At 47.9% G+C, this 20404-nt stretch overlaps 1 protein-coding gene and 1 long non-coding RNA gene across 3 annotated transcripts in view; both read right to left on the reverse strand.

Annotated features, from left to right (window-relative positions):
• Positions 1-14522, reverse strand: part of ttyh2 (tweety family member 2) — a 43512-nt gene extending 28990 nt beyond the window's left edge. The window contains exons 1-2 of one of the 2 annotated variants that reach the window (XM_076014709.1): positions 13895-14522; positions 3248-3420 (exon numbers count right to left, since the gene is read on the reverse strand). In XM_076014709.1, the coding sequence (XP_075870824.1) occupies positions 3248-3420; positions 13895-14023 (302 nt within the window). In that variant the 5' untranslated portion in view covers positions 14024-14522. The remainder of the gene's footprint in view (positions 1-3247; positions 3421-13894) is intronic. The other variant, XM_076014710.1, reaches the window with a different exon arrangement.
• Positions 14523-15762: 1240 nt separating this feature from the next.
• Positions 15763-17469, reverse strand: LOC142880783 (uncharacterized). The gene is made up of 4 exons (XR_012925464.1): positions 17428-17469; positions 17173-17227; positions 16055-16115; positions 15763-15820 (listed from the first exon to the last, which is right to left on the reverse strand). It is a non-coding gene; the product is annotated as an uncharacterized LOC142880783 (long non-coding RNA).
• Between the last annotated feature and the right edge of the window lie 2935 nt (positions 17470-20404).

Below are 20404 nucleotides of genomic sequence, written 5' to 3' on the forward strand. Positions count from 1 at the left end.
TTTTCCTTTGCTCCAAACCACAGAAGAAGAAAAAAAAAGTGAAGCCCATGGTGGGACGGGAGTTGCTCCCCTTTCATCTCACCACACGCATTCTCTCAAGCCACAGCGGTTAAAAATATCTCAGGGAAACATGGATTTGGACTTGAAAACATAAAATATTTCAGGGAATGTGGAGGGGAAACGAGGTAACGAGGGAGAGTCATGACTCTGCTCTCTCTCGCTCTCTGTTTGTCTCTTTCTGTCCATTTGTCAGTCTGCCCAGTCATTGGCTGATCCAAAGAGAAAGAAAAAAAAGAAATAAATAAAAAGAAAGAAAGTGTGCTGTGCAAAAAGAGAAACTGTCATGTTGAAAAATGGCACCGGGGGCGGGGGGGATTTCAGAAGGGGGAGGAGTTTCAGCCTGCGGCAGAGATTCAGAAATACCTCAGATTTTGCCCCTAAAAATGGCAGCAGGAGAGAAATATGACAGTCTAGGAGGCGTTTTTTTTAATTGCACACGTTTAAATTTAGGTGCAATTAAAATTTCTCAAAAGCCATAAAACTCACACAAATTGTCAGTTTACCCTGAAAACGGCTGAAAGTAAGATTTACTGATGCTACGGACGCTGGGAGCGGGGGTGGGAGTGGTTTGGGGGGGGGGGCAGCGTCCTCTGATCGGGAGCGCACAACCAATCAGAGGACAGCATCTTTTTCTCATCTTCATTCTCATCCTGACGAGCAAAATGAAAGAGGAACAAAAGACAAAGAAACACAGAGATGAATGTTTGGCCCTTCCTGGTTCGCTGATCTGATCTGTTTAAAGGGACAGTTCATCATTTACAGAGGCCACGTACTTCTACGCAGGTAGAAACACAACAGGAGAAAAGTGAAGAGAACTAATGAATCAAGTGATTTTTGTTTTATTCTTTAATCTTTTCCATCTGTTTAAAGCAGAAATCCGCCATATCAAGGCGTCGCGGAGAGCAGCTGCCGTTTAAGCAGAGACGCATGAACAACCACGAGCAGCAGCAAATTACTCAGCAGGTCCTGGCTGATTTTGTGAGAGGCACAAGATGTTAAATAATTCCAAACTTTCTGACTGTGTGTGACTCTGTGTGGCGGAAATCAGTTGAGTGATCAGCTGATGTAATCTGACTCATCATCAGCTGACTGACTGAAGGACCTGGTCTGCCTGGTCAACCTGGTGGGGAAACCTGCCCAGTTACACCAGAACCGAAGGTTCCGTCAGCATTAATGGTCAAAAAATAATAATGATAAAAAAAAAAAATCAACTATTAAAGGTTACATTTTAAGCAAATCTGTCTTCACTAGTGTTTTAACAATCATCATCCAGCCAGAGAAGTCAATCCTCTACTTCTTCTGTTGCAGCACTTTCACTCCAGTCCTGACAATCACACCCCCTGTGATGTCATAAAGGGCAGTGATGACCTCTGCACGTTTTTTAGAAAAAAAGTTTACTGTATTCAGCAAAACTCGTTTCACCTTCGCTGCAACACCAACACTCTCATCTGACTCTCGTGTTTTGCTGACACTGATTCACCTGCTGGCCGTAAGTCCGACTCTCTCTGTAAACCGGACTCGAACATGCACATGCACATGCACGCACGCCCGTATGCACGCACGCCCGCATGCACGCACGCACGCCCGCACGCACACTGCACTTTTGCACAATTTTTTGCCGCATGCATTTTTAAATGCGAGGCAACATCCTAAGCAACGCCACATTAACGTTTGAACAGAGTCCATTAGCAGCAGCAGCCAATCACACATGCGCGACGTCGAGCCGAGCGTCGCCTTGTTACAGCGCTGCGGCGGCGCTGTTAGCAACACTTCAGAGGCCAATAAAGGACGGAATGTTCCTTATTGTCCTTTTAGCAGGCTGCTGTCTGAAAAAAAAAAGAAAACGACTGGCTGGTTGAAATAGTTCCATTTAGAGCGAGCGAGCAACGACGACCTGTTGGAGGCGTTATATGTTGAAAAGTCTCGATTTTCTGCTGCTGTTGCAGCGGATGAGTCGCAGGCACTCGCAGAGGAAACGTGATCAGAATAATTGTTGTGATGAGCAGAACTGTGAGCGACTCTGAGCCTTCAGGATGTTTCACACCGCCTTCGTTCACTTAGTTCAGTTTGAGACAGTGAAATAGCTCATGCTAACAGACGAACAGATTCTGCCTCCTGCTGCTGCTGCTATCACAGCCTCGCCCGCAGGTAGTTGGACAACGTTTTGGGAAAAGGTAACCGTTCCTCACTTGGAGTCCATCAGAGGTCGTCGGAGGTTTGTCTGAGGCGATGATTTCATTTATTTCTGTCCTGATTTGATGGTCACTAAAAAAAACATCACACTGCAAAGGTTTCGCCCGAAAACTTGCCGTCGGCACGTCACTGGAATATTCATGAGACCCACGTAATGCAAACTAATGTCAGGGAACTGGAATGTGCCCCTGAAAGCCTCACACGCGCACACACACACACACACACACACACGCACAGCTTTTACAGGAAGAAGTGGAGTTATTCCTTCTGTGTCCACCACCAGGACCAGGTACCGAACTTTGATACATTTGTGCCATCGACCGAAACGATCTGAACCTCTTAAATATCGATGAATCATCTTTCACCGCCAAATTCCGATATATCCAAGAAAGTCAATCTCAGCGTCTGCCAGCCAATAATCCTTTGGCATCAAGATCTAAAGTGCCTGCTGATTGGCTTCCTCGTGATGAAGCGTCAGAGAAGAAATTAGCGTTGTTAGTGGCAAAGATGCTAAACTGGTTCCACTTCATGAAGGGGGATCAGAATGAGGAACGGGACGACAACAGAGTGGATTTGGAGGAAAATCCTGATTCGAATCAGCAGTAAAATGAAAATAAAAGGCTTGAGCCATCATGGCAACAATATTCCTACCAGTCAAATAGTTTCGACAACATCTGCTTTCCAAAAAAGTGTCGTTCGGGAAGCGGCATTGGAACCAACCAGCCAATCATTCTGAATGAGCCCTGATCTGCAACATTCATCTCTGAATCAGTGTAGGTGAGGAAAGAGAAGTCTGAAGTCGCTGCCTCGGCGGAGGGAGCGGCAGCAGAGCAGCAGGAGGTTCAGGAGATTTCAGAGGAGACACGCAGTGCTGGAAAACATCCGGGCTCGTGAGCTCCCCGCGCAGAATTCTAAATGAGCAATAAGGGGGAAAAAAATGCAGGGAAAACAAGTCGGCGAGTGCGGCTGCACGACATCCTGCCGTTACACTCACCAGGTGATGAGTCCGGCGGCCACGGCCGACCAGGTGACGCAGCAGGAGCCGGGCTTCTTGCTCTCCTCCTCCTCCTCCCGCCGGCAGCAGCACAGGCAGCTCAGGTAGACGGCCAGACACAGCAGGTTGAGGCCCAGGCCGGCGGCTGCCACGCAGCCCAGGAAGATCAGAGACTGCAGGGACAGCGCAACACAACCCAGCAGTGAGCAAAAACAGTAGAATAGATACATAAGTGTTACAAGGCGATGATCGATTAATATCATTTTAAAATTAAGATGTTGGATCTAATACATCTGTTGGACTGACGGCGTTAAATGTATTTTTTCAGCAGGGCAACAGAACTCTCATTCATTACTTATGAAAATGTTTTTTTCACCACAAGTCGTTTTAAATCTATTTTTGATGGGCTTGGTAATTATCTTTTGTCTTTTTTGAAAACACAGCAGCATGGAGGCAAAGTTGCCATTTAGATTGTAGGGTGTTGAAGCTGCAACTGTTTTTGCTTTCAAAATCTTTTCCATGAGAAGTGCATTGAGGTCTCAAGGAGAAGAAGATTATCTTATACAAAATAATAATAGTAATGGCACACACGCGCAGAGATACAATAAAAAGCAAAAACTCCCACAGCAGCCCTCATTCATTTTTGGGACGGCAACAAATATTAGACACAAGAAATCCACTTGGAGATAAAATAAATAAATAAATAAATAAATAAAATCAGTCAAAAAAAAGTTTTCTGGAAACATTGCATTGTGGAGTTTGTCTGCAAGGCCTGTTAGTGGCGCTGTCCAGAAATATGACCAACATACTGAGGAGGATGTGGTGCGTGTGCATAAAACTGGCAGTGCAAACAAACACAAGAAAGAGAAGAAGAAGGCAAATAATTGCGAACTTCCATGACTGACGGCCTCCCAGTCTGTAACTGGTGAGCACAAAGTTGAGTCATTCACCGACTCAAAAACAAGCACAATCACACAAATGTTGACAGCGGATGCTGCTGATGATGATTAACGTCTCCCTGCTCGGAGCGCAACAACTTCCACTTCCTCTGGAACAGTAAATCAACAACTCCTCAACCCCCCTCCCACTGCCCCACCCACCCCCGAAGAGTAAATCAACAAATCAACACGCCCTTCCTCCCCCTGCAGCCCCACCTTCCACAGGAAGTGGAAGTGCGGCGCCAGAAATAGCCGCCACCGTGTCCCAAAAGCCCAACAGATGATTTCTGCATCCATCTGCCAGCAGATGGTTGTGTTTTCCTTTTTTTTATTCTGCTCCTGCTTGTGCTTTTTTTTTTGAAGTTGGTCTGAAATCTTTGTGGTGCCGAGCCATCTGTCCTCCTGCTGATCTCACGTCCCGGCGCTCCAGTAGCCGGATCAGTGTTCCTAAAACCGGAGATCTTGTCGGGGATTATGTCAGCCGTCGCTGTGCAGCAGCAGCAGCAGCAGCAGCAGCAGCAGCAGCAGCAGCAACTGCAGATCTGACCACCTCCAACAGGAGGATGCGGATAAAAGACAGAGGAAAACAATGAGTGAGAATGCCGCGTCACTTCCTGTTGCATGGAAATCCCTCCTAATGCGTTTCCTCCCTCAAGAGAAATTGTTTTTCTTAAAAAAATTCTCTGGCGCTCCATCTGTCAGGACGCGCTGCCTCGTCTTGTCCATTTTTCACGGCTGCTTGCCTTCCAAGTGGAGGTCCTGCACTCGGCAGTCAGCCGGCAGGAAGTGATAGGGGAGGTGTGACAGGAAGTGGGCGGCGGGAAGTTTGCATCTTCCAAACTCCGTCCAGAAAACCCTTTCAAAGAGGCGGCCAGGTGAGATGAGAGGAGGGGCGGGGTCACACCCGGACGGGGGAGGGGCTTGACTGTAATTGCAACAAATCAGATGGCGGGGAGGGGTTTGGGCTCGGTAGAGGGGGCTGGTGGCCAAACATACACACACACACACACACACACAGGTTAGCCACTGAAGAGAGGTCATGTGACCGGCCTGGTGAAGTGGTCGTGCCTGCTGTCTTGTGATTCCCTCCCGCATCACGCAGAGGGAGGAGAAGGGGGCGGAGCCGAGGGACCTCCCACACTGCTGGGCCTCGGTGGGTCGACGCCCACTTGGAGCTCCCTGTTTTATTTAGAAAACTCAGAGCGTGTGTGCAATCCGAGGCTCCTCTTAAAGGATTTATGGCGCTTCCATCCCTCGCGTCCGCCACTTCCTTCTACGCCCTTTTATCACAGATGCTCCGACCTCACGTTTAGAGTTTAAAAACACAATTTTTTTTTAACATTTACCCTGGACGGAGCAGCTGATTGGAGCAGCTCTGATGATGTGTTCACACCCTGCCCACCAACCGCCTCTTTTCTCCCTTTTGTTTCCTCTCCATTGTCCCCACAGACAGGCAGGGTGGGGGTTTGTGTGCCTGTGTGTGTGTGCATGTGTGTGTGTGATGGGGGAGGTGTTGTGAGCACGAGGCTGGGAGCCAAAAAAGAAAAGAAAAGAAGGGAAAGATCTGACAGAGCGGAAAGGCGATCCTTCAGCTCTGGAGGCGAGAGGGAGGGAGGGTGGGAAGGGGAGGCGAAGTGGGATGGGGGGGGGGGGGGGGCGAGAGGGGGTGACAAGAGGGAAAGAGAGAGGGGAGAGAATGCCAAAGAGTGATTCTCTCTGGAGTGTCTTCACAGGCATTTCACTCTGCACGAGAGCCACAAATCACACAAATGTGACAGCTACGATGGCACAATGGTGTGCACCATCAACTGCACCACAGGTCCCATAATTCACCTCACCGAGGTTTTTCTCCTGCTGGTCGGCTTGCTGCCGTGGAGGCAGCACAGGACGAGGCAGGAAGTAGTAGAGTGAGGGCAGGACACAAGAGCCAATCAGCAGCCTGGATGTCACGTCCTGTGAGTGAGTGATCAGCTGACTGAAGGACCCCAAGTCTGTTTAGGGAACTTATCAACCTGGTGGGGAACCTGCCAGGTTACACCAGAAGGTCCAACGCAGCAGCATTTTTTTTTATTTAGCAGGAGGCTGCAAACAGAGGGTTAACTGTGCTGCTCTATACTTATTTTTCATTTGAAAAAAAAGTTTTCCTGAAATATGGCTTCATCATACACAAAGTGTTTGTCTGCACAAAAAAAAACGAAAACACTGTAGTATACATGCCAGGCCTGTAAGTGGCGCCATATAGAAATATGACACGGTGCATGTGCACAAAACTGTCAGTATAAACAAACACAAGACAGGAAAGAAGTGTGTGAGGAAAAGTCCATCCTCCTTTGCCACGCCACCTTCCACCAACAAGCCCCTGGTGGTGTCACAAAGGGCACAGCTGACCTTCCAAGTGTTTAGAGACCAAGTGTTGGCTCCAACCTCTAGTTTTTATCTCCCCCCCCCAATAAAGTGTAAAGTCCAACAACAGCAGCAACAGTTTCTTTTTTTAACAAACCCCTGAAGGAGGAAGAAAAATAAGAAAAAGTTGAGCTGGAGCAACAAGGACGGCAAGCAGAGGGAGGACGAGCAGAGGGAGTACGAGCGCTCCTGTCACAACGGATGCAAACTTACATCGTTTACTGAGCAAAATATAGCTCCTTCAGTATGTTCTGGGCCCAGAGCCCTGCTGAAAATCAATTTTTCATACACAAGTAGTGGCCATAACTAATACATAGAGTGAGAGCGAGAGCGAGAGCGAGAGCGAGAGAGAAAGAGAGAGAGAGGGAGAGAGAGAGAGGGAGAGAGAGAGAGAGAGAGAGAGAGAGAGAGAGACTCCATCTGTTCCATCACAGAAACACGGGGGTGATGAGTTCCTGCGTCCTGCACCGCCGCTAAACGCACGCTAAGTGACGTGAAGTGTCCTCCAACAGCAGGTGGCAGGAGGGTCCCCGGGGTGGAGTGTGTGTGCGCGTGTGTGTGTGTGTGTGTGTGTGTGTGTGTGTGTGTGTGTCATCACATCAAACCGAAAATAAACCATAATAAATAAAACCCATGCAGCAGTTTCACACGTCCGATGACACACAAAAAAAAACCAAACCCTCCTGGACATCCAGATAGCAGCACATTTAGCCCTCTGTTCACAGCCCGCGGCTGAAGCTGCTGCTTTGCTGGATGTTCCATATGTTTGGAAAGGTTGGATGGAAAGACAAGGCGGAGCCAACACCTGGTAGGGGGTGCGGTCACAACCCCCCGGAGAGTTGTTGGTTCCTCCTCTTTGTGACATCACAAAGGGGTTGATTTACAGGATACACATGAAAAGAGAAGCCAGCAGAAGAAGTGACGGAATGAGGCACTGGGAACACTGGAAATTGGAAAAGGCAGCAGACAGTACGAGACACTGGAAAAGACACTAGGGGTACTGGGAGCACTGGTGCAGTTTAATTACAGGAGACCTTTAAACTCTATGAGCTATTTGAGAACTTCATTCATGTTCTTTAAGGCTTTTTTATATGACAAGTCCTGTTCTCCAAGCTCAAGCTTGGCTATAATGAAATAACAATGACTTTATAAAATATGATCTGATCCAGAAGTGGAAAAGGAAGAACAAACTGCTGCTCTAGACAAATCCAATATATAATTTTTTCCTGGAAGTGATGTGAAGTTCTCCCATTATGTTGAAACCCATCCAGGAAGCTTCCAGGTTTTCTCCAAGAATGTCATCCGACTGACTGCCTTCCTGCCTGCCGCCACAGCCTGCACCTCGCTTGAACGCCCCAGAGGGAGCGGGGGCTCCTTCCAGTTCGCTCCACTGGGCTCCACTGGGCTCCAGCTGAGACGCCATTAAGTCCCAGTTAGACGACGGCAGGGTTACAAAGCAGGACGAGGGGCTAGAGGGGGAGGAAGGAGGAAAGAGGGGGAGGAGGAAAGAGAAGGAGGAAGGAGGATCGGGGAGGAGGAGGAGGAAGAGGAGGAGGAGGAGGAAGGAGGCCTTCAGTGAAGGATGCTGCTGAAACTGTCAGGAACCCTCTCTCTCTCCCTCTCACTCTCCAACTGGATTCTGTTATCGCCTCAGTAAAAGAAAACCCCAAACTGGTCCCTTGGGGGTGTCAAAGGTCACGTTTCCCTCACCGACAAAGGAAACCCCTGCTGGTCTTCCAGGGCTCCTGATTGGCAGCGTGATGCCACCTGTCCTGCTTGAGGCTTTCCCCACCCCTTTTTTTAACGTGTCAGTTCAACTGGATTCTTCTTCTTCTCGCCGCCGCAGGAGAAAACAAAAGGAGCAACAGACAGCCACTCAGAGCCGTCACTTCCTGTTTGTCAGATGGCAGTGGGGGGCAGGGGGAGGGGGAGGGGCCTGCCGACCCCCAGGCCGGGCCGTCCAGCCAATCAGGTGCAGCTAATTAGTGGCTGCAAGCGGAGCGGAGAGGGAATCGGGGTTAATGACCTTCTGCGGAGCCGCAGGGGCCGAGCACTTCGAGGGATCACGTGACTTCGAGTCGACGCTGCTGCAGCGGAAAACGGAGAAGACGACGGCGAGCTGCAGCCGATCTCTTTTCCACTTTATCGACCGAAACCGTCACACAAGTCGCAGCCACGAGTCAGCAGAGAGCGACAAGCAAAACACACTCCTCCAGGAATCTCCTCAGGAGGAGACAGCAGCAGCAGTAGTAGGAGCAGCAGCAGCAGCAGTAGCAGCAGCAGCAGCAGTAGTAGGAGCAGCAGCAGCAGCAGTAACAGTGGGAGCAGCAGTAGCAGCAGCAGTAGGAGCAGCAACAGCAGCAGCTACACTCCGAGTTCAATCACAGCAGCTGCAGCTGTGATGGATTTTTCATTATGCAGGAGAGGGGAAACGGCAAAGGAGAAACATTTGCTGGGGCGCAAAATCAGCGGCAATCAGCCAAATGTAGCTGCTTGATGTGAGAATATGCAAAGAGGCACTCGTAAAAAAAAAAAAGTTCTGAATGAAAAAAAAAAAATCCCGGAGTAAAACGTGAACTGCAGCAGTTGTGGCTGAGAGTGTTAGCGGAGTGAGTGGCTCTGTCTGACTTCAAGTCTCTGTGAGACGATAATTTATTCTTGTCTTTTTCTTGGAAAGATGTTCTTGCACAGTCAGCTTCTAACTGCAGGTAAGAGAAGCTGACACGTCAGGAGTTTGTCTTTTTAAGCAGGCCAGCTGGGGGCGCCGTAAGAATGTCAGGGGTGCCACCCTGTCACATTTTAAAAGGATTTTTGATGGCACTTTTTTTTTTCCAAGGTAGAAACAGAAAGACTTTGACTAAAGCACCTGTGGACTTGCACATCATGTTATTCACAACTTCTTTCATTCCCTTTTAAACACGAGGTTTAAATATAAAATGACTTCAGGCAGAAGTATTGTTTTTATTGTTACTTATTGTATTTGTCTTTTGTTCTTTTTTGCTGATGGTGTTTTGTTAGTGTGTGTGTGGGTAATTCCTAAACCTGCATCGATTCTATTTGATTGCCAGAGTGCCATGGATGCCCGGTATCAAAGATGAAGGGGAGGAGGATAAAGAGGAGGAGGAGGAGGAAAGGAAGGACCAGGAAGAAAATGAAACAGGGGAGGAAGTGAAACAAATCCGGTGGAGAAGAGGCTTCAGGTCTTCAGGAGGCAGCGGAGTGGAACGCTGCTGTCCGAGAGGAGCTGCTGGAGCCAGAAGCTCCAGTGGGCTGACGTCTGCTTGCTGACTGGACCCGACTGAACTTGACTGGACCGGACTTGACTAGACCAGACTGGATCAGACTGGACCAAACTGGACTAGACTAGACTAGACTGGACTAGACTGGATTGGTCTGGACTAAACTGAATTGGACTGGAGTGGACTGGACCACGCTGTGGGCGTGGCCTGATGACTTATCTGACACGAGCCAGGCAGGCACCCACTACGGGAAGGAAGAAGAAGCAGTTGGAAGAAGAAGAAGAGCCCAGCTGGTGTTTGTGCTTCTCCAACTGACCGTCTGTCAAGTTGTTGTGCAGGAAGCACAGCAACTTTTTGTATTACCTTTTTTTCTACAGCAACACACAACAACGCCCGAGTGTGGTCGTATCAGTGTGTGATGAGAAAAGTCACTTCAGTTGATATCATTAGTATTATTATCATTATTATCATTGCTTGTTATTATTACTGGGGAACTGTTTCCAGTGTCAATGACTCTGATGAGTTGCTGCGTGATCAACACTGTCACAATGCAGGAACTGAGAGGGGAAGTCAGATGGACACGGACCTGCTGACCTACACACACACACACACACACACACACACACACACACACATTAGGAAACTGAGCCTCTGTCCTATTTTGGGAAGGTTGTCCTCCTTCCTTCTCTGGGCGTCGGGACGAGGACGAGTCTAGCGACAGGGTAACAGGTTTCGGCACTCACACACACCTGGCAGAGGAGTTCTGAGGGACCTCTGTCCTTCTCTGATCTATGACCTGCTCAGGAGCTCAGGAGCCAGTGCAACTTGAGGGCACTCAATGCTGAGATCAGAATAAATCTGATTCAGGTCAACACAACAGTCCAAAGACTGACAGATCCTGTTTGGGGGTGGGACCTCCCATTCCTACAAATGCATCTTTTTTCCCGCTGGAATGCACAGATGGATGCGACTGTTGAACCCAGAAGGACTTTGAGCTGCTCAGCTTGTAGATCTTTGGCAGTGAGGCGAACAACAACGCAGATCCATCGGAGGAAAATCAAACTGTCCCAAGTCGAGCACAGAAGTCGCAGTCACACAATCACACTGGCGGCCAGAAAGCAAAGCTTCTCCTGAAGATGCCGAAACATTCTGATCTCTGAATTCCACCTTCTCACCTTAAGCAGAATGTCACAAACAGAACGGCGCAACGATTTTGATTCTAAATCAAACACTCGATGCTCCTACATATGAACGCCTCTCGCTGCTGCCTGCGTACAGCTGGAATCTCTAAATCAGATTACATATATAACCAGATTTGGAGCTGAGGTTCTGCCTCCACATCCACAGGACGAGGCCGAGGACAGTCAGACCTCTGTGAGTCTGTCTGAGGTTCATCACGGAGCTTCTTAGATGGAGAGACAAGCAGCACGGCTCAATCTGATGAGTCAAGTTTGAACTTTTCAACAGATCACACGATCACAAGCACGTGCGTGAACGTTGCACAATCAGAGTTGCCGTCGGACCAATGACACGAGTCCTGCTCGCACGAAGAAGAAGTCGGGAGGTGGGCAAACCCTGGAGTGAGGCTGCTTCACTCACTGGCCGGCTGATCTACAGGAGGACTCGTCTTAACGGGACTGTAACTGTTCAGCTGAGCACAGCAGCCGCCGTGCACAGCAAAGAGAGAGACACACACACACACTGAGAGAGAGAGAGAGAGAGGGAGAGAGAGTCAGAGAGAGGGAGGGAGAGAGAGAGAGAAAGAGAGAGAGAGAGAGAGAGAGAGAGGAGCTTGTTGTCAGAGGACAGAAATTAGACAAGTGCAGTCAGGTGATTCAGCAGACAGACATTCCTCCTGCTGACAATGCCAGTGTCCAACATGAACACACACACACACACACACACACACACACACACACACACACCACACACACACAGTGGGAATAGTGCACAAGCCCTCACATTCCAGCAGACTCGCTGTTGGCCCGACGCCAGCAGTTGGAATTCACTGGGACGGCTCGAACTACAACTGGCCGATTATTAATCCCACTCAATAAACTCCTGACGCGGCTCTGCCACTCGGCTGAACTGCCGGCGGGAGAACCATCCGTTCGGTCGATTATCAACAAGACAGCAAACTGCTGTGGACTCACGTGGGTGAACACTGACTGAACCCCCCTTTTTTTCTCTCATTGAGACTTCATTTCTGACTGAATTGGTTGTAATAACGTCGGTGTCGCCAGAACACGAACAAACTCCATAACAGGGGTTCTGGGATAAAACAAAACCAAATGAAAGAAAAGGTTGGTGGGATCTGAGCAGTTTCTAATTCCTACTGCGACACCTCCAGGGGTCAGAGAAGGTCACACGTACACGTATATTGTGGCTCAGAGCTGCAGCCAAAACTTAGGCTGAACTGACTGCAGCAACCTTGCAGCAATCCCGCATAACATCTTGCCCTCCGTGACGTCACAAGGGGCAGGGTTACCTCTCTCCCAGTCAGTTGTGTCAGTGAGACCGCCACATTTCAGTCCCCCTCAACATTGACCATCAAGCGAGGCCCTACTTTTATTTATTTATTTATTTATTTATCAGCAGCAGGCCGCAAACAGAGGGCTAAATCTCCTGGGGATCTCTCAGCCTCGCCGCCTGGCCTCGTCCCGCAGCCTTCAACGCAATAGGAAGTGTCAGCGTGAAAGGAGGACACCCCCCCACCCCCCCGCTCCTCCTCCTTCTGGTCCTGCTCGTTCCTTCACGACGACGCTGCAAATTGAAGCCAATTCGGCGCCGAGCGACCCGACGTCATGCACGGCAGCAGCTTGGTGGCGGGGCCAGCAGCTTGGTGGCGGGGCCAGCAGCGGCGGCGGCGTGATGAACAGCAAGCAGCTCGGCCTGAAGTCACTGCGGCGGGGAGCCGGGATGGGATTTTTTTTCTTTTTTTTTTCACCCGCAGTAACGTTAATATTCTCCATCGTGCAGCAGACAAACAAACCTTCCTGCAGCTCCAGGTGATTCACACTGACTGAAGCAGTTCCAGTTGTTTGACATTACTGGGAAAAATAATGAGAAAATGACAGGACGTGGCGGTCGACGGGTTCAAGTCCCGACCAGGTCAGAATCCTCCATCATCATCCTCTCTCACCGGTTTCCAATCAACCTCGTCACTGCTCAGGAGGCTCAAACAGGTGTTTTAAACATTCAGTCCATTTGTTCCACTTTTTTTTTGCTACTAAAATATTGAATATAAGATTAAAATAGAAACTTTTCTTTCCTCCACTGCAACCTCTTGAAACCTCTCTTGGCTTCACCTGCGAGGTCAACGCACTTCTTCAGCCTCGTACCCACAATCCTCTCCGGCCCTGTGAAGCCCTTCCGCTCGACTTGAGAGCGTGACGCGCTGACCGATCGGATCTGACACCCGCCGAGGTGTAACCCTGAAAAATTCATCAGCACAACCATAAAACATTCACGGCCCCCTCGACACGTCGCAGCACACCGGGTCATTAGTCACCCGGCAGGTGATCCCCAGCCGTTTGGAAGGTGTCAAAGTGCCCCGTCACGTGGCAGCTGCTGTGACCCTCGCGGCAGGAAGACTTCCTCCCTGGCACCAAGGACAACTTATTTTGCTCCGGGAATAAAATATGAAAACGACGACGATAATAAAGTGATCCGTGTCTTGATACTGTGGCGGCAGAAGATGATGTAGCGCTGTTTTCTGCGCTGAGGACTAATGACTGCTGTCAGACCGAGCCCGGATCATCAATAGCACTCTGAGGATTTTGTTTATTTAGTCCTCTGAGTTATTGGACTGGACTATGCACTGAATAAACCAGCAGGGCCAATCAGTGACGTGATCTGACACTAAAAGGGACAGCGTGGTCCTCAATCACTGGACTGGACTGGGGCTCAAAACACAACTTAACGATTTTAACAGATATAAATCATTAAATTGGTGTCGGAGGATCAGGGTAGAAATAAAAATGGGAGGTAAAAGTAATTGATAGCAGCTGAATAATGACCCGCACAGTCAACTGGGAGCCTGGCCGTCCCGACCCCCAGCCACTGACCTGCTGGTAGTTCTCCTCCTCGGGCTGGAAGCTGTTGTCGACGGGCTGGAACCTCAGGTTGATGTGGGGGAAATTGTGCAGCCAGTAGGTCCACCAGGGCGCGATGTAGTCCACCCGGGCCGTAGACATGCCTGCTGCCCGGGGAGAGCACCCGAGCGACTCGGGCTCCGGCCTCAACTTAGCCTGCTGTTTGTGGACCGACGCGGCTCCGCTGTCCGGAGATCCTAGTTCCGTCTCATATCACACAAAGACAACAGGAACATGCTCGCCGTCTCTCTCTCTATCAGTGTGTGAACACACTAGCGGGGCCGTGCATAAGGACCGGGGGTCGCCGTCCCACCGACCGAGTTCGGCCGCTCCAAGGCAGCAAAGTCCGACCCTGCAGTTTTTCCTCGAAATAAAGAGAACCACGGAGCGCCCGTGCAGCTGACCGGGATCCGCGTGCGACTCAGCTTCGACTCACTGCTGGGAGCCCCGGACGGACGCGCAAAACGCACTCAGCAGCGGGAGCGCGCAGCCGATGACACGCGGAGGCACGAGAGCGCGACGAGACGTCCCCCAGGAGTCCAGGTGGGTTGTTATGAAGGTTCGTCCCGGTGGGGCTCGCTGCTCGAGCACTCAAAGCCCCCAAAGCCCCGTAGTTCAGCCGCTCTGAGGTAGTTTGATAGTGTTTTTCATTTTTCTTTTAATCGGCTGCTCGGAAAAGGAAAATGGCACCGCCCTGACACCTAGTGGACGACCAATGTTATTACAAGACAAAAAACTACATTAGTCCTCCGAAAGTCAAGTTTTATTACAAAGAGTTTTAAGGGGAAGTTTGTTTTCTGTGCAACTGACTTTAATCTCTCTCTCTTTTTTCAAATTACTAAGAAAACTACAATAGGTCCATGAAAGAAGCCTTCTGAGCAAACATCAAATGCTGCCATCCTGTCAGTGTTCAACACCTGTAGGACAAACCACAAGTTTTCCGGAAAGCATTGCACGACGCTCTGCATCGGAATTTATGATAGAAACAGCCACTCACTGCACAAATCCCAAAGTAACTTCTGATGAGACGCAAGCACGGTAGTTAACGACGCGAGGAGTGTACGCTTATATTTATCTGACATGAGTGCAGGAGGAAGCAGGTATAGAAATGGATGGATAAAAGTTTCAGAAGGACCCATAAGCCAACACAAACATTCTTGTGCCAACATACCAGTCCATCGTCACAGGGTTTTGAAAAAGGACGTTTTTTTTCCATCTGGGCCTTTTAGGCCCACATACATCCTGTGAAGGATTACAATGTTTTAACATTTATGTTGGGTTATGTCTTAGAAAATCAACTGACAGACAAGAACTCAATTTTTAATTTTTTATTACAATTCTCTGTACACCAAGGATTTACTTCAGCTCCTTCACAGCCAGACCTGTCAGAAAAGAAGGATAGAAGGGTTAGAAGAAAAAAAAGGACACTTTTATTGAACTGAAAAAAGTAACACTTGGGGGAACAAAGCAGGTGACCTTTTAGTTCAGTAAAACTCCACTCGACAAAACAAGCACTGCTATTACAAAGATCATTACCAGCAGAAGCCGAAGAGGCTCTAAATCCATCAGCATTCAAGTTCCCCTCAGTGCAGCACTGTGTCTACCAAGCGCTCCATCCAAGTCAAGTGTCAAAACTCATCTTTTTAAAGTGACGACTACACGAAGAACACTCAAGGGCAGCCTTTGATATGTATTGAGATAAAAACGAGTGCTGTGCGATTAAAGCCTTCCGTCTCGCCACTCGTCACTGACAGTTGCTGTAGTGATAACACTCACCAGGTGGCAGCGACTGCTTCAGTTTCTCAGCCTTCTCCTTGTCTGTGATGACCAGTGTGTACAGGTATCTGCTGCAGCGGACCTTGAACTTGACATTGTCCTTGTTCTTCTTGATTTTTACAGCTGCAGGAACACGGCAAAAACATACATCAACTCACTAAACGGGCATTAGGATTAAATATATTTTTGTTTCCATCTTACGCGTTAAGGAAAATAAACATTTCTGAATTCATCTGCCATTTTCGTAGTTGTTAGAAATTGCTGAACTTTAAATTTGAAACAATCCGTTTACAACACAATAAAACCGCATCTGCTCATTAAGTAGTGCAAACGCGGCACAGCAAGGAGAACACTTACACTTAGCATCCTTCCTCCTGGCCGTGAGCAGGAAGTCTTTGATTTCTTCAATCTTGCGAGGCTGCAGTGACAGAAGAAATTAGGAATAAGGAAAATACATTTGTTTATCCCACATTGGGGACATTTGGATAGTTCAAGCAGCATATACAGTACAAGGTGAATAACTAGAAAGACTGCCAAAAGAGAATTAAATGCAAATAAAGATATAAAATATACAATACCAGTCAAAAGTTTGGACACACCTGTTTCTTCTTTACTACTTTCTAAACTGTAGATAGATACTGAAGACATCAAATATATGACCAATATATGTGGATTAATGTGGCAAAAGAAAACATGTTAAATACCTAAATATATTATATATATTTTGTATGAAGGGTGGCTTGTTTGAGTTATTTTACACTTTGTGTTTATTACGTTTTCCATATGTGTTAATTCATATGTTTTGATGCCTCCAGTGACAATCTACAATGCAATTAGTCATGTCACCGTTAAGTATACATCCAAACTTTTGACTGGTAGTGTACATACAAATTATTTACACGTCTAATCAAACGTTTAAAGGTACAGACAGGGTTAACATTCAGAGCAACACAGCTGGCGGGTTGTTCGTGCAGCATGGAAGTCATTGTTAGGGGACCGGTGGAACTGAGATTTCTGGGGGAAATCGAAACTCAGCACTAGGTCCATCATTGTTCTAGCAAGACTGAAGTACACCACGAGCACATCAGCGCGTAATGATTGGACGTCTTGCGACCAGCACGGACACGATTTCACTCCGGCGAGCTAACTGGCAAAGACCAGGAGCTGTGGCTAACACATGGCTAGCCACGGCGCCGGAGAGCAACGTGGAACACATACATATCATTAAATCGCGGGTTGGAAAACTCAAACATGCTACAAAAACTGGTACAGGTGTTAGCAGCATGTTGGTAACATCACAACTAGCTTCACTTCAGTGACAGCAACATGCTAATGCTAACAACCAAAGCTAGCCGCTTGCTTTTCTTCTAAGAAGCCTTCACTACGCCGTAATTCGAATCCATTTCTAATGCAACACTACTCAACTTTCGAGGCTCATACAAAATCGGGCTACTGGTATTTAAACTGGTATTTACACGATGCAAACGCGGTCCTTACCATGTTGCCGTTGCCGTGTCCGCGGACTGAGTGCTGGAGGAGAGCAGAGAGACGGTGTCAATTTATCGGATACGACAACGGGTACAAAAATAATGTAAACCACATGAGTGTTGGATCATTGTTTAGCGTATTTTCACAATATTCATATTTGGGCAAAGTCGGTTATCTAAACGTTTATAACAAAGAGGATGGTTAATGATAGTGATTTGTTTTTTGCGGGGGACATGACTTACTCAGTCTACGAGAAGGCGGAAGAAAAGGGGCGGTACTTCCGGGTAGGGCCCTTATATACAGTGCTACGGAAAGCCAAAAGCGACTATCCTGAAAGTTTTACGCCAACGTACATGGAGCTATTTTGTTTACACAGGTGACTTATGGTCAGACGTTTGCTGTATTGTATTGTTATTTAACATATTTTCGAACTTTATAGTCATTTTGGTTAGTTTTTTTCAAACTCAATCAACACTTTCTTTACGATAATAAAGATATACAATCACGCATCTCAACTTCATCATTTTGTGTTTAGAGGTCGTATAGAATTCTATGTAGTGTTGCATTGCCATAGGAACTACTTCATAATCGTTCACATTTGCCATCATCTCTTTGATTCTGCTATTTTATCCTTTTATCCAACAGCATAGAGCCAGTTTACTTTTCACCAGTCTGTTCAGATGAGTGTATCATATTTATGGACCATTTCCCTTTTTTTTGTCTAAGACAACTCTTAAATTACAATTTTTTTCCACACCCCAAAAAGCTGTAGGCATTTCCTGGAGACAACACACGTGCACGCGCACAGGCATGCGCGCAGACTTATTGCTTCAATTATCTTCCGCTGTTGAGAGAGTATAAATCCGAGGGCTGTCACAATAATTTGACATTAAGTGTATGAATGGCTCCCACTGAGGAAACCCTCATCGTTCATGCCCACAAAGTAACCAAATTATTTAGACAGTGACGCAGATAAAAATGTTAATGGGGAAGCCATCCCATAGCTGTCACTTAGTTGTAAGTAGTCTTACTTTGTTGTGGCAGAAATAAAAATAGACGGGCAACGCTATTAAACACAGATGTTTCTCCCGGAGCCGAGCTCATTAATGAGCTCTGAATCAGTCACAGGCTGCTTCTGCATTCAGGTCTCAACCACAACGGCTGATCTTTAGTCAATAATTAACGACAGGGGCGCGCCGCCATGAGGGCCACGTTTGAGTGACATTCTCATCCTGTTTCCATGGAGATCCACTTTGACGTGGCAATAATTCATAAAGGAAGATGAGGCCGGGTCAATTAGCCTTCTATCTACCTGTCTCCACGTGTCTCCAGGCCACGCGCCCCTGGACACTCAGAGATCATTCCATCAGACACGTCTCACTCTCACGCTCTTTGAATTTACAGCAGCCACGTGCCAATCAAGACAGAAGACGGAGTCCGCCGTCTGCGCTGTTCTCGCGTAACCTGCGATAACTCAGGTGAGCAACAGCACAACATTCCAGAATACACGTTGTCTCAGACGAAAAGTGAGGAAGAAACATCTGAGCTCCAGCAGAACCATATTTGCTCCATGGATCCCAAAATAAACTGTTGTGTGAGGCAGGACTGTAGAGTCTGTCGATAGTGTGTGTGTGTGTGTGTGTGTGTGTGTGTGTGTGTGTGTTGTGTAGACAAGTGTATTTCGCTGTTTCTGTAGTTTGATGAGTCTACACACATTACTGCTGAAGACGGCAAAGGCCTTAGAGAAGAAAAATGTTATTAATAATAGAGTAGAATACTACATTACCAGACTGAAGAGAAATGGGCTTCATAAGACACGTGTTATCTTCCGTGCTGTGTGGATTCAAGGATAAAGTGGAATTTTGCGCCAGAGCTGCAATCCCTCGTGCAAGAGCTTCGCGCGGAAACCCCGGCGTGGTCCCGAGCAGCGGCAGAGACAGCTGCAGTTCTGCACTGCAGACAATAGAGGGCAGTAACTAATAACCCACACGCGCCTGAAAAAACGATTCCGGCCTCACCGTGACGATTGGAGACGCTGTTTATCAAGGAATGGAGTCCAGGAGGATCTGCGAGAGAGGAACTATAGCAGCTCGTTCATTCCCCCTAATTCTTTATATATCCTTTGAAACAAACGTGCATGACTGCATACAGTATTGTCGTGTGCAAACCATCCCTGCTGCACTTGTGGCCCCAAATGCAACAATTTAATTTTGCCGCCCCACCCCCTCTCACCTACCTATCGCTCTTCTGACATCGCGTGTCTCGCTGATTTTGGATGCAGTCTTTTCCTCCATATGTAAAAATCCTTAGTTTCTCATTAGGCCTTAATGCTCACTTCTCTCCTCCTCCCCCAGTCTCTCTCTTCCTTCTCTCCAGTGACTTCACCTCTGGCAGACAATTTATTTTCACAGCGCATTCGTGAATTCATTCTGCGCTGAAAACTCATTTCAAGTGCTTTTTTTTTTTTTTTTTTTTTTTGGGACGCACGCGGTATTAAAACAGCTCCCCGAAACTGAAATCCTCCGCTCTATGTGTAAAGATAGTAAATGGAATACAAATGTGCGCCCTCGGGCTGAGGGATGAGCGCACTTTGTAACTACGCCGGCTTATTAAAAAGGAGCAGGGAGGAAAACCATCTCGGCGGCGCGGATCCTTCCTCCGCGCAAAGTGTAGATGATGGAGTTTCCGGAGCGCCGCCGCAGACACTGCAGGTGATGCCGCACATCCTTTACGCCTGCGAGCGCGAGTCTTTGCGCGGGAGGCGAGAGCAGCCGCCGATGAGCGATGCCGAGGCGGGTTCCGGTAATAATCCAGACAAGCAACAAAGGGAGAGCGCTGGCTGAACTGTTGCTGTCGGATTTATGTCGCTGTCAAGGGGTGCCGTGCATGCGACAAAATGAACTGTGTGTGTGTGTGTGTGTGTGTGTGTGTGTGTGTGTGTGTGTGTGTGTGTGTGTAAGGCTGATGTTGTGGCTGACGGCCACATTTAAACGAAATGTAAAAAAAAAAAAAAAGCTCCCCAACTGACAAAAGCTCCTCCTTCAGGAAGCGTCCAACAAAAATGCAGCAGCCTGGCTTTAAACACAGGGCTAAGCATGTTGCCAACACAGCTGTAAAGAGGGAAGCTTCAAGCTGTTGTTGTTGTTTTTGCAAAAGCAAAAGGTTGAATTATAAGATTTACTTTGTGAACATTAAAAGTTGGCTGGTGGATTTAACTGA

Source organism: Nelusetta ayraudi, unplaced genomic scaffold (assembly GCF_046127955.1).
Source record: "Nelusetta ayraudi isolate G7.1 ecotype Tasmania unplaced genomic scaffold, CSIRO-AGI_Nayr_v1 ptg000172l, whole genome shotgun sequence".
NCBI classification, from domain to species: Eukaryota; Metazoa; Chordata; class Actinopteri; order Tetraodontiformes; family Monacanthidae; genus Nelusetta; species Nelusetta ayraudi.